General features: G+C 55.5%; 1 protein-coding gene across 3 annotated transcripts in view; it reads right to left on the minus strand.

Annotated features, from left to right (window-relative positions):
- Window positions 1-623: 623 nt before the first annotated feature.
- TTC7A (tetratricopeptide repeat domain 7A) overlaps window positions 624-16,652 on the minus strand; it is a 111,666-nt gene continuing 95,637 nt past the window's right edge. The window contains exons 20-21 of one of the 3 annotated variants that reach the window (XM_025045222.1): window positions 13,376-13,578; window positions 624-2,691 (exon numbers count right to left, since the gene is read on the minus strand). In XM_025045222.1, the coding sequence (XP_024900990.1) occupies window positions 2,470-2,691; window positions 13,376-13,578 (425 nt within the window). In that variant the 3' untranslated portion in view covers window positions 624-2,469. The other 2 variants (XM_006909621.3, XM_025045221.1) reach the window with 2 other exon arrangements.

Consider the following 16,652-nt stretch of genomic DNA (forward strand, 5'->3'; position numbering starts at 1 on the left):
CCCTGGAACAGTCCCTCCCATTCAGGTGGCAAGTCCAGCCCTGGCTTCTCCTGGCTGGGCCCTAGAGGCAGCAGGGGGCTCAGGCCCACTGAAGGGACAGGTGGCAGGCCAGAAGATCCGCGCTCGCTGGCCCAGCCTGGATCCCGCTGCCTCCTCCCGCTCACCGCCAGGCTGCTGCCTGACCTCGAAGCCCCCGCTGTGCTCATCCACTCTCACCGGGCTCACATCAGTCTCAGCGGGGCCCTCCCTCCCCTCCTTCCTTCTCTGCACAGGACCCAGGCTCTAGCCTTTGCGACGCCTTGGGCCTCTCTTCTCCTGCAATCCCCTCTCCAGGGCCCATCAAGGCCTGTTCTGGGGCAAGCTGTGCATTGAATGAACACACTACTTGAGAAACCTGCTTCCTCTTCAAGAGTCTCTTTATGCAATCTGTGAACTGTCAGCAACTTGGCCCAGTCCGCTGAGGCCTCCTCTGAAGGCACACTACTACTCAAAATGCATTTGGTGTCTTTTCTAGTACCAAGAACTGATTACCAACGTCTTTGGGCATTCCAAGGCAAATCAATGACATTTGCTTTTTTCTTGTTTATTTTTTTCAAACAGAATTCTGGAATAAAAATAGATCTCTATTATATATATATGTGCATATATATATATACATATTTACACACACACACACACACACACACACACACACACACACACACACACACACACACACAGATCCTTCAACTAAGAGGCGAAGGATCTGGTGTTCTTTGCAGCACTGATCACCCGGTGGGAGGCCAGGGCCTCAGGCTCTCCCTAGGAAGCACCTGGGGGTACAGTGCTGAGCCACTGCAGTGAGGAGGGAGGGTCTCCAACAGAAAGACTGAGTAATGACAAACCAGGGCAGCCTCCGCCTGACTTTTCCACACACCTTAAAATAAGAGATGTACCTGATGGAGCTTTAAAACTAAAACCCAAAAGTGCTGATAAAAAAGGAATTCCCTGACAGGCCTGTGGGGGGCTGACATCCTGGGGATAATTCCAAGAGCATCATGCAGCAGGCTAGGGGAGCAGCAGGAAAGACATCCACCCATGAGCACCCAGGACCCCTGCAGGCAAGGGTGTCATGTTCACAGAGGCCTATTCAACCAGTCAGGAGGTGTCAGGCTCCGTCTCCTCCTCAGGTCTCCAACCACAGTCATTTGGTACCAGGCAGGAGGAACCAAATGGCCAGGGTGGGGCTCGGGTTACCTAAGAAAGCCTGAGGTGAAAAGGGGCTATGGGTGGTGGCATAAATTGGGGACAGTCCTAGGCACTGTCTACCTCCACATTATAACCCCTAGAGTGATCTGCATTGTACTCATTGCCCAAAAAGGTAAGGCTTGAAGGAATGATGTGTTGCTGCAGGTATTGAAAGGAGTTGGGTCCGGCAGCCATGTTTGTATCCTGAGGCTCATCTAGGGGCCATGGCTGAGGGCCTAAAGAGGCTGCCTTGGTTGGGGCATTTTCAGGGAGATGGAGGTGGGCAAAAATGGAAGGTTAGTTAAGGCCAGTGCTCCGTGCCCCTGGTCAGACATTAGAGGATTTAAAGGCACTTGGCAGAGGCGGAAGAGCACAGTGAAGCCCAAATGGCCTCGTCAGGCAAAGATAGGAAACATGAGATGTGCATCATCCACTAATAGTCTGGGACAGGAATCCAGAGGTCCATCCTCTTCCCACTTGCCAGTGGCTTCTTCAAGCTGTGACTGCCCTGGGCAAGACCTGAGAGTGATCCAAAACCCTGTCCCGCGACTGGGTGTGGGACGAGGGCCGTGGGGCTTCCTAAGGCACAGAGGCATGAGTGGGGTGAAGTGCAGCTGTGAGGCTCTCGGGGAGCAAGTCCAGTCACCATGACTCTAAGTCATTTAGGGTTCAAGCAGACTGTCTACCGAGGCGCCGAGGGAGGAACCCAGGAAAATGCTTTGGCCCGTCCAGAAGGTAGCTCATGGGGTTCATCTTTGGTGTTGGAGAGCAGAGAGCTGAGGTTCGAGACTAGAGCTTGTGCAAAGTCAGAAATCCAGGGGCAAGGATGTTGAGAGAGGGCGGGAGGTATAATACAGGGCTTTCTAGGTGAGGGAAGGGAGCTATCCAAACCGCACAGGTACTCTGGGGAGCGGCCCCCATGTTGATGTAGCCTTCCGGCTACTTCCTCGCTCATAAACGCCACAATGTCTGAGTCCCAAGGAACAAGGAATTTGCTTTTGATGCAAATCTGGTTCACCCAGACCCAGATGAGCAGCTCCCAGACTCAGCTGGCCCTGGAAGGAAGGCAGGGGTGGGGTGGGGGAGGCGAGGTGAACTAGGGCTGCAGACTACAAAAGTGTTCCCTAGAGGTGTATTTCCCTGAGGCCCCATACCTCCCCTGACCCATGCTCCCTGTTGCCTGCCTGCTCCCCCCAAACCCCGCGGGGCAGCCCCCTCCGTCAATGCTGCTGCAGAGCAGTGTCAGAGCTCTCTGGGGATGATGGAGAAGGGCAGCACTGGGCTGCTGGACTCCAGCTCGAGGGCGGTGAGGAAGCATTCGACTGCAGCCTCGCTCTGGCCGTGGGCCTGCAGCACCTCTCCTAGGCCCTGCCAGGCCTCATGGCAGGTGCTCTGCCTCTCCACGGCATCCCTCAGCACCTTCTGGGCAAGGCTCTTGTGGCCCAGCCGACTCAGCATCAGACCCTGAGGAGCAAGCACAAGGTGGGGGCGATGATTAGTGAGGATGCCCTAGGGCAGGGGCATTCTGGCCATTGGGGCGAGGAGCAGGAAGCAGCTTGGCCACCAGCTACCAGCCAGAGAGGGCCTCAGGTTTGGTGTCTCAGGCTTGGGTATGGTTAAGTGACCGTGCCCTTGACTAATGCAAATCTTACCTGTCCCCACCCCAAACCTGCTTCAAGTCCAGCCTCCGAAATCACCCACTGTGGGAGCTGTGCCCCACTTCTGGCCCCAAGGGATGGGCTTTCAAGTCAGCAGACCTGGCTTTGAGTCTCCCCAGCATCAGCTGGGTGATCCTGGGCAAGCCACCACTCTCTGGCCCTCAGTTTCTTCATCTATAAATAGGAAAGATCACAGTAGCTGCCTTGAAAGCTGTGAAGTTTACACGAATCAGTCTATTGTAAAGCACTTGAACAGCATCTGGCCCGTGCGAGTCTGTCAGTGGGTCTGTTGCTCCCAGCCTTGCTGCTGCACTGCTGAGCTGCCCTTCTCCCCAGGGCTGCTGTGAGACTGAGGAATATATGCTGCAGGCTCGGTTCTCTAACTGAGGGGATGGGTAGGGGCAGCTCCTTTGCCTGCATTGGCAACTGGTCTTCCTGGGGACATCTGGGTTCTGGGACCTAACACCCATCCCAGCCTGGCCTGGCAGGTGAGGGTCTCAGGAAGACAGTCAGATGACTGGGGACAAGGGACAGATGCTGGGTAAGCGGGGGACTCTGGGACAGGGTGGCCAGGAGCTTCGCTTCATATTTGGCTCCAACAACCCCATTGCCAGAGAGATATAGGAAGTAAAAGGAATTGTCACAAAAAGGGGTTAGGAAGTGAAACTGGCAGCCTGCCCCTCTACGTCCACTTCCACCCACACTGGGAAGGGTGTGGGGAGGAAGGCGGACAGGGTGGTGGCCTCTGGTCCCAGAAAGGCTGCTTTGCACCATACCACCCCACTGATCTGCGTTCCGGCCCTCAAAGGCGGCATGGGATGGCAGCCCAGGGGGGCCTCCTCTTGTTCAAAGATATATGAGGTAAAGCATGAGCAACACTGACTTCCTGGACAGGCAGGGGAGGCTGCCTTCTATGCGCCGGGAGCCCCCACTCGGGTGCCCGCCCACTGATGGCCATGTACATTTTTAGCTGGAACATTTTCCTCCTCACCGCACTCCCGAGTTAGGCCCTCTGTTGCTATGGAGACACACTGGGGAAGATGCACATGCCTGATTTCATAAAGTCCTCCAAGAGCCTGGAACATGACCAATTAGGCAAGTGAGAAAGATGGTGCTCAGGAAGCCCTAGGGAAAGCCTCTCCCTCTCTGGCGGTACTGGCTGGTGGTCCTGTGGCCAAGGGGTGGTTAAGAAAGAGGGAGCTGTATTCACAGTCTCCTCAACCCAGGGTGAAGCCATCTGCAGGGAACCAGGGATATGGGGCAGAGGACAAGGGAGGACAGGGGAGCCGTGGCCAGGTGGAGCCTGAGGCAGGGCTCCGGCTCTGGCCAGATGGGAGCGGTGCTGACTCAGGGCTGCCCTGCACCACAGGGCCGTGCCCAGTCTGGCCAGCAGGGCTCCAGGCCAAGCCATTCTGCCCACAGGGCCTGGGAGCTGGACCCTGAGCAGCTCACAATGGAACAGGGCCAACAGGGAGGAGGGAAGGAAAGGCGAGACGACAGGCCTCCAAACACCAAAATTAAGCACCAAAAATGGAAGGTTTGAGCCCTGTGAGTGCTGCCCATGGGGGAGCGATAGAGGACAGATGGGGAAGGCCAGCAGGACCTCCCAGAGAGGGGGCGGGGCCGCAGCGGCTTTTACACACACAGATTTCTATATTGAGCTATCTCATGAGTCTTTGAAGAGGACTCCATCAAAAAACATGTTCGAAAACCTCTGATCTCAAGAAGCATGTGGGTGTTTGGGAAGGGGCCAGATGTCTGCGGGCTGAACAGGGAGTGCATGCATGTGTGTGCATACATGCATGTGCACGTGTGTGTGTGTGTTATTCTCACTATGGAGGGTTTGCAGTAGGCCCCTCTGCATGCTCTGTGCGGAGGACAAGCCCAGGGCTCCACAGCCACCAGAATCCCAGCTCTGCCACTGACAAGGGCAGTGACCCCGGGCAAGCGGCCCATTTTCTCTGAGCTGAGGTTTCCTCATCTGTAAACCAGAGAACAGAAGAGTCCTTCCTTGTAGACTATCATGAGGATTCTACAACGATGAATTTGAAATCAGTAGCAGGGCACAAGGTGTGCAGACAGCCAATGGAAGGGTCCCCTGGATGAGCAGAGGGTCCTGGGAGGGGGGCAAGGAGTGGGTGGAAGAACTGATTTCTCTAGAGGGCAGGGCTCTCTGTGGGGGAAGACTGTGTGCAGGGCTGGGATTGGATCGTGTCCCTCCCACCCTGGGGTGCTGACCTTAGAGCCTGAAAGGAGACACCGGGCTGGGGTCAGGCTGGGGCCCAGAGGCCCAGGGCCTGTAACAGGATCTGCGGCCACCTGCCTAAGACACCAGCCCGTTCATGTTTGGTAGCAACTCGGAGCTGTTTGCTGCCTAACAACTGGGCAGGGTGTGCCCCAGGAAGACTCAAGGTCTCACCTGCTCTGCCCCCAGCCCAGCACTGCTGAGGGCCCGCCGTCACCCTTCTGGTACCCCCACCCCTAGCTGCCCAGAGAACTGGGCTCCAGGGAGATGGTTGGAACACAATTCCATCCAAATATCCCTGCTGACTCCTCCCTATCCTGAACCCAGAAAAAACAGACCTGTTGAGTGACCCTCACCTGGGAGAGGCCAGAGCTGTGCTGCCCACGCACAGGGATCAGAAAGGGCGGTGCAAGTTGTGTGTGGTGAGGAGCGCTGTGCCTGTGAGAGGTGCCAGGGTTAATTACAGCCACTCACAGAGAGGCAGGCTCTGGGGGAAGTCCCAGAAATTCCCGACTTCATCCATTCCTTCCTCCTTCCCTTCCTGGGTCTCAGGCCTTCCCAGAGGACAGCAGTCCCTCCTGCCCACACCATTACCTTAACATCATGCTCCATTACTGTGGGCTGACCTATAGGATCCCTGCTCTGCCCCTCCCTAGGCTGAGAGGGACAGGTCCCTGGCTCCTCCCTGCTTGGCCATTCCCCACCGGACAGCAGCTCAACAGAACTCGGGTGGGAGAGTCTGGGCTCAGAGCCAGGTACACCAGAGGCACTTAGGTATGCTTAGTAGCCTGCTTATGGCTACAAGGACAGGCAGCCTGAGGGTCCCTCAGAGGGTCTCTCCCTGTTAGGAGCCCAGGTTTTCTATGGAGGTACAGGGTGGGGATGAAGGATTCTGTCTTATTTTTCAGAATTGCCACTGCATACCATCTCACCTCATTAATTCAGTGCCTGCACTGTCCCCTAGAAGGGAGGGGCAGCAGGAAAGTCCCGGCTGTGAGTGTCTTTTTCCTCTTTTGGGGGGATGCCTGCCCTGGGAAGTTAGCCCCTAGTGCTAGGCCAGCTGCAGGCCAGGCTGAGAGCTGAGCGTTCTGACCCGCCCCTACCCTCAAGTATTTATAGAAGTTATTTTGGGAATTTTCTTTCTGAGCTCAAGGCACATTCCTGGGATTCTGTCAGCCTTTCCAGCTGGGAAGCCGGGAATCAGCTGGAGGCTGCTGGAGCCTCCTGGTCCCTGGAGCCTCCTGCTTGGGGACCTGGGGCTGCAGAGAGGAGCCTGTGAGTAGGGGGGCACCTCTGAGGTTGCTCCACAGGAAGGCTCCCTCCCTTCATCCATCCTGGGGTGCTGACACGCCCGTCGAGGGAGGCCCACATTCCGGCATGCTGGATTCTCCCAGGTGTGTCAGCCTCAACCTGTCCAACCAGACTGGGAATGAGGTGTCTCTTCAGGCTGAGAACCCAGCCCAGACATCACCACATCCATCATGGAACTTGGGTGGCCCCACACCCACAGGTTGGTCCTACTTCCCTGTTGGGAGAAGGGACACAAATCCTTCTAGACCCCATCCAATGCCTGGCTGACCAGTGTCCTCAGAGCACCCTCAGACTCTCATAGGAAGAGGCCTCTGATGAGGGAGCACCCACACTCACTCAGAGCCCAGCCTAGGTGGGGGCCTTCTGGGGTAGCGGAGACGTGGCTGTGCTCTGTGTGTGGCAGCACCCACGCCTGGGGACTCCAGAAGGGAGATGTAAAAGAGCAGCAGTGGGCTTCTCCTCCGGGATGGGTGTCTGTCCTCAGGGGGCCCCAGGCCAGGCTCCAGGATAAGCGCTGACTTGACAAGAGGACAAGTCATACCCTGGGGGCTCCTCTGCCAGACCCGCCTCTAGGCAGGGGGTGGAGCCTTTCCTCCTGTTTTCTGGGCTGGTTTCAGGTTCTGGGCTGGGGGCTCAGCCCACCCTGGACATGACTTAACCCCTAACTTAACCCTGAGGGGGCCCATTGCAGAAGCCCCCCTCTAAGACCAGAAGGCCGAGCCTCAGAGGGTGGTGATGGCCTGTGTGGGTGGGAGTGGGGTGGTGCCTGCCTATGGACAAGGAGGAAAGGGCGGGACCCTGCTGCACCCTCCAGACACAGTGAGTCTTTCAGACCATTGATGCTGGGGCTAAACTAAGCCAACAGTGCTTAACTAACGTTCTGATCTGAATCAGTGACAGGCTGACAGAAAGCTTCCTTTCCACTTCCTCGTCAGGGTTGGCAGGGACTTGAGGAGCCCACGCACCAGGCTAAGGCTTTCCAAAATCCTGAGCCAGAGCCAGGGGAACCATCCTCATCTTCTGGAGGGTCTCTGAGCCTGGGCTGAGGGTGAGGTGGGGAGGGCAGGGGCCTCCAAACACCAGTGAGGCCAGTGATGGCCTTGTACCCCCAACTCTCCACATGGTGAGCCCAGAACTCTCTCTTCCCCCCTCTTCCTTCACTTTTTCATCAGGGACTACATACCTCAGGCAGCACTGGGGAGGCAAAGGAAAGACGGAACTTACAATAAAATCACCTCTCTAGGAGGTCAAATGACCAACAACCCTCCTATTGAACTTTTCTGTCAAACGAAGGCAATATTCTCCATGTGCTGGGGCTGGTAGGGCAGACAGACTCCACTGACGAGGGGCTCAGCATGCGTGTGGAGAACACACAGCAGAGTGCAGTACTTCTGCGTCCTCCCATTCCCTCAGGCTGCCTGGACCCTCTAAGCTACCTGCCACTGCTCCTGCCGCTGACAAGAAGGGCGGCCCCAGGGTAGATGGGGCATCCTGGGTCCCGAGGGATAGGGACCCAGGAACCAGAGATCCTGCTGTTCTGTACACCGCAACCTCGCCCAGAGTCAGGGAACTTCCAGAAGGCTCAGCACTGAGTTTCACTTCTCAGCTGCTCAGGATGCCTTTCTTCCTTAGAGTTGGGGAGCAGAGGCTGAACCAGCTGGTATGACTATGGGCCGGAGGGCAGGGCTGAGCAGGGCCTCCTCTCCCCTGCTCCTCTCCCACAGCCTCAGGGCCCCGCAATGCCTCTTTAGCTGAAGAGTCTCAGCCAACATACAAGACTAAAAAACCAGGTCTCAAATCCCCCTCATCCCTCAGCTCAGACTCTCGCTTACTGAATAGGCCGCCCTTACTCTCAGCTAATGTCAGCTGGGCCTTGTACCGTGTACACTCTTGTCACAGCCGCAGGGCCGTTGGGACCCATGTCCTGTGCATCTGTGCCCTGGGCAGAGTCACCTGGTGGGCTCAGTGAGGACTAAGCAGCTTTGCCGCAACGAGTCTCTGGGGCTTAGCTCTTGGCTTCCACTTCTCTCTGCAAACCAAGAGCATCTGAACCTCGCCTGGGAGACACGCTTCTAAATGAAAAAAAAATACAAGTAACCCCAACTACAGGACCATTAACTTATAGGGTCATTTAACCTAATTCTAACAGGAGCCCTAGGTGCTTGGCGTCATGGTTCCCATTTTACAACAAGGACACTGAACTTCTAAGAGGCTGAGGAACTTGGCCAAGGTTAAACAGCAAGTATAGGCAAAAAAGGACTCAAGTCCAGGTCAGTCAGACTCGAAGGCTATGTTCCAACTTCTAGGCTCAAGCCAGCTCTGATACTGGGGCTTAAAAACTGTTCCAGCCAACCAGCCCCAGAGGCAATCCCAAAGGCAGCTCTGAAGTCCCTGGTCCCTGAACCCACCTTTCGGTACCCTGCTGATGCCATGGGCCACTTGGCAGCACAAGGAAATTTGTGCCAAAGATGCCCACCCCATAGCAGCAAGGTCAAGCAGTCTGGTCAAAGGTGGGATCAGGCCACTTGCCACCGAGTCTTCCACAAAAATGGTAACAAAAATGCCTAATGTTAACTTATCTTTTCACAGGTCTCATTCATCTGAGCCCTAAAACTACTCCTTGAGGTCACAAGGGTAAAGCTACTCCTTGAGGTCACAAGGGTATGAATGATTCCCATCTGATAGAAAACTGAGTCAGTGAGGGGAAGTAATCTCCAGGGCCCCCTTGATGGCCACGCCCTTGATCCTCCAAATCCACTCAAAGAATGAAACAGCAGCTTCACACTAGGAGCAGGAGGGAATAACTGCAGGAGAATAATTCATGGCCGCGCTCTCACCAGAGAGAAACGAGGACAGAAACTCTGTCTTCCCACCTTTCCAGGGGCCTCTGGAGAGAGAAGAGGCCATGTCAAGCGACCAGGATTGCTTCAGAAATTCCATCCCCAGGAATTACATCACAGGAACCGAAGTTCATGCACTACACTCTGCCCCTGCTGCTGGGTGTCTGAGGAGGAAAGGATTCTAGGGGGAGATGGGGCAGCAGGAACCTCGAGCTCTTTCCCAAGAAGAGAGCATGACTAGGGGCAGGGGCCAGAGAAGAGCACGAAACCATCCCCCCCATAGAGTGTGTCCAGGACAGAAGGGCAGGGTGCCGCCTCCAAAGGCAGGAGGCAGGAAGGCACCCACACCTGCCCGCTCATGGCTGAGGCTTTCTCTGTAGTGAGCCAGGCTGCATCAAAGCATCCATACTACCAGCTCAGCCAAGCGAAGAGCAGGGACAGCAAGTTGGTCTGTAGCCAGGGCTAGTGATCTTCCTACCATTAAGGTTAGGTGACCTCAGTGGAACCCCCTCTTTTGGGGGCTTTCAGTGACTTGGCCAGTCCATCAGCCATACCTGAGCTCCTTGCCATCCCCAGGCATCTCGCCTCCCTGGGGGCACAGAGGGATGGGAAGGGCTAGGCAGAGACAGGCTCAGAGAAATGGGTATAGGCTGCCTGAGGACGCTTCTCTGGCTGAGCCTGTGAATGAGTGGGGCTTCTGGCTACCTGGACAGGAGGTTGAGAGAGAGCTGGCAGACTGTCAGGACCTGCTCCTAAGATTTCACTGGGAACGTCTGTCTGCAGAGAGCACGCCTTTCCCCTTCTGCACTTGGCACTCTCTCAAAGCAACCTGGCCTTCCTTGAGTCTAGTAGGGGTGGCAGCTGCAGGACCAGGGCTTGAGGACACAGACTCCTCTGGGACACTGCTGTGGGCACAGTGGAGACTGCCTGGGCGGTATTCTGCCAAGGAGGTATCTCTTTCCTGCCTGATCTGGGTGGAAATCCCTGAGCCGAGCCCAGGGTGGAGGCCTTCACGGGAAGGTCTCTCGTCACATCCAGGAGAGGAGGGCAGCAGGACAGGAGAGTATAGATAAACTGCTTCTGGGCCAAAATTCATATTCTTAGAAATGCCTGAACCCTGGGACTCCTGAAAGCAACAGCCTTCCACTCCCAGAGGCCTTCTCCAACCTGGCCCCAAATATCCTGTCCCACATACATAGCCCCAGAGAGAGGCTCAGAGGCCAGCTTCTTGGTGTTTGAGGATTCTGCTCTTAGGACTGTAGGTCTGAACCTGGCCCCCCACACAGCTCACTGAGTCTACCTCCACCTTCCTCTCTCCAGACCTCAGGGAGTGGAACTTAAACACTACCTCAGAGAGCTCACTGAGGGCCCCAGAGCTCCCACCGGCCAGGCTGTGGGGGGGCTGTGCCCTCAGGGGATGCTTGTACCTACCAGAGGCCAGTGTACTCACAAAGCCACAGTGGTGTGGTGGGGCCAGGATGTCCTCCCTGGGAACCTTCCTTGTCAATGTCTCCACAAAAGGACACCAGTTCCCCTTCACGTTCCTTTCCCTGGATAAGTCTCATATGCATCCACCTCTGGAGTTTACAAAGGTTGAGACGATTTATGTGTCACTCCCATTCTCTACTATTTTTACGATGAGTCCCTTATAAAACTGTCAAGCTGACTGACAGGTAGTAGTTCCCCTCGTGATGAAAAAGAGTCCAACGTCACATCTGTGCTCAGTGGAAAAAACAGCCATGATTGATTAGCAATGTGTGTCATGGGCGAGGGACTGCAGAGTGGTGGCAAATACGCTGTGCTTGCCTTCTCTGATATTGCTCTGCAGACTTTTAGAAGCACTTTCACATGTGTCACCTCATCTGATTAGAACATTGGCCTAGGGGTGATTATTACTCATTTACAAAAGGAGACATCAGGAGCGTGGAAGTTAAGTGTGTCTTTTTCTAAATCACCCACGTGAATTAGGGTCAGAGCCAGGATTAGGTCCCAGATGTCCTGGTTCTGAGCACAGGGAAGACACTTAGATCAGGGACCACTGGAGATCAACACACCAAGTGTTCGCATGTCTTTTGGAAGAGAATGCTTAGTAAATCTTTCCCAGGATTGAAATTTGCTACTCTGTATGCATGTGTGTGGGATGCTGGCAGGAACAGAGCCTGTGGAAAGGGGATGGGCTGCCCACGCTGGAGCTGACAGCCCCTCCGGTTGCTTGTAACGTTAAAAGTGGGCAGGCCTGCCTCCGACTCCTCCAATCTCACCACATCAGCAAGGCACCCCCGGAAGAGAAAAGGGACCGTTTCAGAAACATCTGTAGGGAGCCACTCTGGACAGCTCTTTAGTTACCATGGAAACCCACCGTTGGAACCGGCTTCAATGTCAGGGAAATAGCTACAGACGATAATAAGCATAAATGAAAAATGGTACACTGTTACTTCAAAACTGTGCTTGTTATTGGATTTCCTCGGGTTTTAGGGTCTGAACGGCAGGCTCAGATCCGTGAGTGCAGTGGAAGGCAGACATCTCTGCCTGGCTGCTGGCCTAATGACATAACCCACATCCTCCCTCCCACCTCCCTAATCAAGTTTCTGGATGTGACCTCTGGGGAGGCATTCATCAGAGGAGCTAATGTCTAAACTGTGGGAGGAAGGAGGATGTGCCTTGCAAAAAACAAACATTTGCTGAGCAGACTGGAAGGCAACTGGGAGCCATGTGGAGGAGAACGCGGGCCAGGCTGTGATGTCGCTGAGCGGGCTTTCTTCAGCTGACACGGAACATTCGCATGGGGCTAAGCTGGAAAGCCTTTAAAAAATAAGGCAGTGGGAATAATAGCTGAGCTGGAGATCCCTGTTCCAATCTGTTTTCAAGGGCTCTTGGGGTTGGAAAGGCCCTTATAAGATGACCTGGTCCAGATCCTCCCCATGCGACGTTTCCATTCTCTTGGCAACATCCTCATCGGATGACTCCTGAGTTTGTGTTTGGACTATTCTAAGAGTTATACCATTTTCCCTGACATGAAGCTGATATCTGAGTCCCTGTAGCTTTTACCCATGGACAAATCAGACCCCTTTTGGCAGTGATAACCCTGCAGCCATCTGGAGTCGTCCTCCTGATGCCTCTGTGTTCCCCATGCGGCAGATGGCAGTGATACCCTCATGGCTGTTCTCCTCAAAGAGCTCTCGAAGGGGACATCTGAGGTGGAACCCGGACCCTGACAGGTGAAGGCTGATCCGCTAACCGTGGGCTCCTAAATTATACTTCAGAATCACTGTTCCCACGCAGGCCTGTACACTTTCAGATCACTGCATTTATCCTGATACCTGCTCTCTGCTAAGGAAGGCAGGGGAAAACGGTTATGCCGACTGTACCATCTGTCAGCACAGGTATTTGACAAATGTTTCCTGGACTGCAGACCCCCCACTGCACAGGTAAGTAAACCAAGGTTTGAAGAAGGTGGCTGAGTTGCCCACGATCACCCAGGAAGAGAATGGCAAGGTTGGGACAAGAGCACCAGCCTCCTGCTCCCAGCCTCCGACCTTCCAATAGAAAGGTCACCGAGCCCTGGGACCCCAAGTCCTGAGCTCCATGTTCTAGGATTGGGGGCCCCATGGGCCATTCTCAGTGTGTGCTCTAGTCCGGCCTGACCTGACAGCCCACCCCAGGACATCCCCTGAATCCCGCCAAGGAGGCATGGAGCTCCTCTGAAATGGAGGAGGCAGCCCAGTGATCAGGAAGAGCCTGGAGACCCCCCACAAAAAAGAGCATTTTGGTATCTAGAGTCTCCAGAGTGAAGATCTGATTAGCAACAGTGAAAGCCCTTTGGGGCTAGATTGATGTTCGGAAACTTACAGCAAAAAGACAGTCACAAAGGACATCAATCAGTCCTCCCAGATTTTTTCATCAACTCAGGCAGGCTCTGATTGAAGGGAAATGGCCCCCTCTGTCTCTCCCAGCAGAGCAGGGAGGAAGCCACCTCCCTCTCCCCCCACGGATACCACGGAATAGTAGTAGCGAGGCAGGCACCTGCCGGCATCGAAGGGGTGATGGGGTAGAAGGACCCTGAGGCCTTTCGCTGGGGCGTGGGGCCGACTCACCAGGCTGTGCATGATGCGCACGCCGTCGGGGTTCACTGTGAGCGCCTCCTTGTACAGCTGCTTGGCTTCTTCCAAGCTGCCCTTCATCTCAGCCAGCCGGCCCCGCATGTAGAGTACCGAGTGCGAGGTGGGGAAGAGGCCCGCTGCCTCCTGGATGCAGAAGCCTGCTTCCTTGAGGTGCTTCTGCTCCATGAACAGCTCAGCTGCGAAACCAGAAGGATGGTGGGAGGTGAGAGTGGTGGAAAAGTCAGAGGCAGAGGCCCCCCTCCCTGGGAACTGGTCTCAGGTGATGGAAACCATCCCCCCAAGTCACACAGCACGGGACACGATGGCTCTGGGGTGCGGGGGCAATGCCAGGCGAAGGTTTCTGAGTGCTGTGTCAGGGACCGTGTTACGTGCTCCACACAGTCTCAGCTAATGCTCACAAAACCCTACAGAGCAAGCACTTTTATTACTCCACTTCGGGAAGGGGGGAACTGGGGCACAGAGAGGGTAAGGGACTCACTTAGAGTCACAGCACGGGACACGATGGCTCTGGGGTCCGGGGGCAATGCCAGGCGAAGGTTTCTGAGTGCTGTGTCAGGGACCGTGTTACGTGCTCCACACAGTCTCAGCTAATGCTCACAAAACCCTACAGAGCAAGCACTTTTATTACCCCACTTCGGGAAGGGGGGAACTGGGGCACAGAGAGGGTAAGGGACTCACTTAAGGCCACAGCGAGGGTAAGTCAGGAGCCAGGGTGTGTATCGGGCCATTGGACTTTGGAGCCCACAGTGGGGGCACGAGTGGTGTCCCCTGGAGCATAACGTTTGCTCTGGTAACGGACTTTTTCCCAGTGTCCCTTCACCTCCTTTCCTCATCATGTGTCTGGGGATAGGGGGTGGAGGCTGACAGAGTGTGCACAGAGCCCGGGGGAGAGCTCAGCGATCCTGCTGAGGGTGGGGGTGGCAGGTGATGAGAAGGGAGCCCAGGGAGCATCTGTGAAGGGGCAGAGCTGGGGCTCCACCAAGGAGTGTTGGTAAAAGCTACCTAACTGCCGCACTGATTGACAGCCGACTGTGGGCCCAGGCCCAATGCTGCGAAGCAGCTTCTCTCATTTAATCCTCACAAGTCAAGGAGGGAGGCAGGTGCTCTCATACCCCCATGCTAAGACCAGGCTGAGAGAGGGAGGACCTCACTCCCATCCTTCAGCGGGAAGGGGCAAGGCAGGACTGGGTCCCCAGCAGCTGCTGGCCTCCCTCCAAAGCCCAGGACTTTCTGCAGCACCAAGAACAGGGGACACACACATAATCTGCTCCAGATCAGTGGAAAATGGGGCAGTTTCTCCAATCCTGGGCCAGTCCAGATAAATGCACATTTCAAATCCTCCTGCACAGGTACACACCCATTTTTAGCTGGCACTTTTAGCAAAGCAATGTGGCTGGTTGGGGTTGCAGCTTGGCCTCACAGCCCACTCAGCCCTCCTTACACGGCAGTCCCAAGCTCGGCTGCCCCTCCTGGGGCTGGTGCCTGTGCACAGATGGGAGCACAGAAGGGCAAGCAGAGCCCGGCTTGTGACTTTGCCAAGAGCTGTTTCCAGCAAAGACTGAGAGCTGAGGTTGTATGAGACCTGGGGTGGGATGGATAACAGACACCCGAAGGAAGCTCCCAGAAAGAAGTGGAAAACCTGGGTCCAGGCATCCCATCTTCCTGTTCCAACAAGAAGCAGAAAGGAGGCCTAAGGCTTGACTACAGCACACTGCACTTGGGGTACTTAGCATGAATGTTGCCTAAGGCTCATTGCATAATCAAAGAGCTTGCCACATCCTGAAATGCTACAGAAGGCTTTTTGAGCAAGGGTACTCTTTTTCTCTAGTGGGGATGAGAATTTGGGAAAATCAGAGAATTAATTAAACACAGAGGAGCTAGGTTCTAATGATAACAAGAGAGAGAAATGCAGGCCCTTGTCCCCTGAGACAGCCTGAGCTGCATTCTTACGGCAGAAAGCCCGTGGAGGTCAGGCCACGGAAGGGTAGGTTTTGAACCTGGGGCTTTGCAGGAAAGGCTGGCCCAGGGGTCAGAGGTTTGGCTCTCTCAGTCTCAGCTCTACTCTGATCTTCTGTTGTGTTCCCTTCCAGAGGTGCTGCCTGGGGAAATGAGTGTCCAATGTGCAACTAATGAGTGCCAAATGTGTGCCTGGTTCTCCCATGAGAATAAAGAGTGAAGGTGGGGAGAGGTGGGACGGCTGAGCCACCAAACCACTGAGTGACCCAGGGCAGTGGAGTGACAAGTGCCAGCTCTTGAGTGCTTTAGGCACTCAGAAGGGGTCAGGTCAGCTGTGCTGGTACAGTCAGGGAAGTCTTCCTGAGAGAGGTGGCATTTGAGCCAAGGCCTGAAGACTCAGCAGCACTTGGACTAGCAGAGAGATGGGAGGCTGTGGTGGCCGGGAGGGCTGGGCTCCCTCTGGCAGCCAGGGAGACAAAGGAGAGAGAAGTGGAAGGAAGTGTGTGGTGTGTGTCGGGGAGGCCTTCCTGCACCCGCCCCCATGGCGGCTTCCTCCACCACCAGGAACTGAGCTCAGAGGCCAGGCGCTCCCGTCCCCTAGATCCTGCCGCAGCAGGCCCACCCCAGGCCTGGCCCACCTGCCCACCTGGTCCTGGCACAGCTCATTAGGCTGTTTACAACTTGTCACCCTGTCTCCTGAGCTTCCTCTCTGGAGGCTGTCCTGGTCCCCCCCTTGGGAACTCCTCACAGTGCCTTCACATCAACAGATTTCAATTACAGGATCCCAACCTCCCTCCTTTCTTGGGGCCCTGGGCCTTGTCGGGCTGGCCATACACCAGAAAACACGCTCTGAAAAATAGGTAGGGCTGCTTTGCTCCACCAAACTTCATTATTAGTTAGGCAGGAAACCAGATGACACAGAACAGAGCCAGGGAAGCGGGGCCTCCTGTGGGCTCCCGGCTGCCTTGCAGACAGGCCCACAGGTCTGGGGGCTGGAGTGTACCCCTTTCCCCTAGACTGTGCATCCCCGGGCAGTTGTTTTACCAAACACGGTACCCCCCAGCCAGCCAGCCTCAGCCACAGCAAGAGACACCTGGCACCACACCCGCCCACTGCCCTGATCTTTGCTGCCAGGGCCCCAAGGCGCCCACGCCCATCCCGGCCTCCCTGGGCCAGGGCTGGATGAGCACTCGCTGTTCCTGGATTTGCCTTGAATTCTCATAGTTGTGGTCATCGTCCCAGCAAACAGGGGGCTTGCTGTCTCCTCAGTGTCAGAGGGCCCCTCTCCGATCCC

The sequence above is a fragment of the Pteropus alecto genome, unplaced genomic scaffold, assembly GCF_000325575.1.
Source record: "Pteropus alecto unplaced genomic scaffold, ASM32557v1 scaffold131, whole genome shotgun sequence".
Classification (NCBI taxonomy): domain Eukaryota; kingdom Metazoa; phylum Chordata; class Mammalia; order Chiroptera; family Pteropodidae; genus Pteropus; species Pteropus alecto.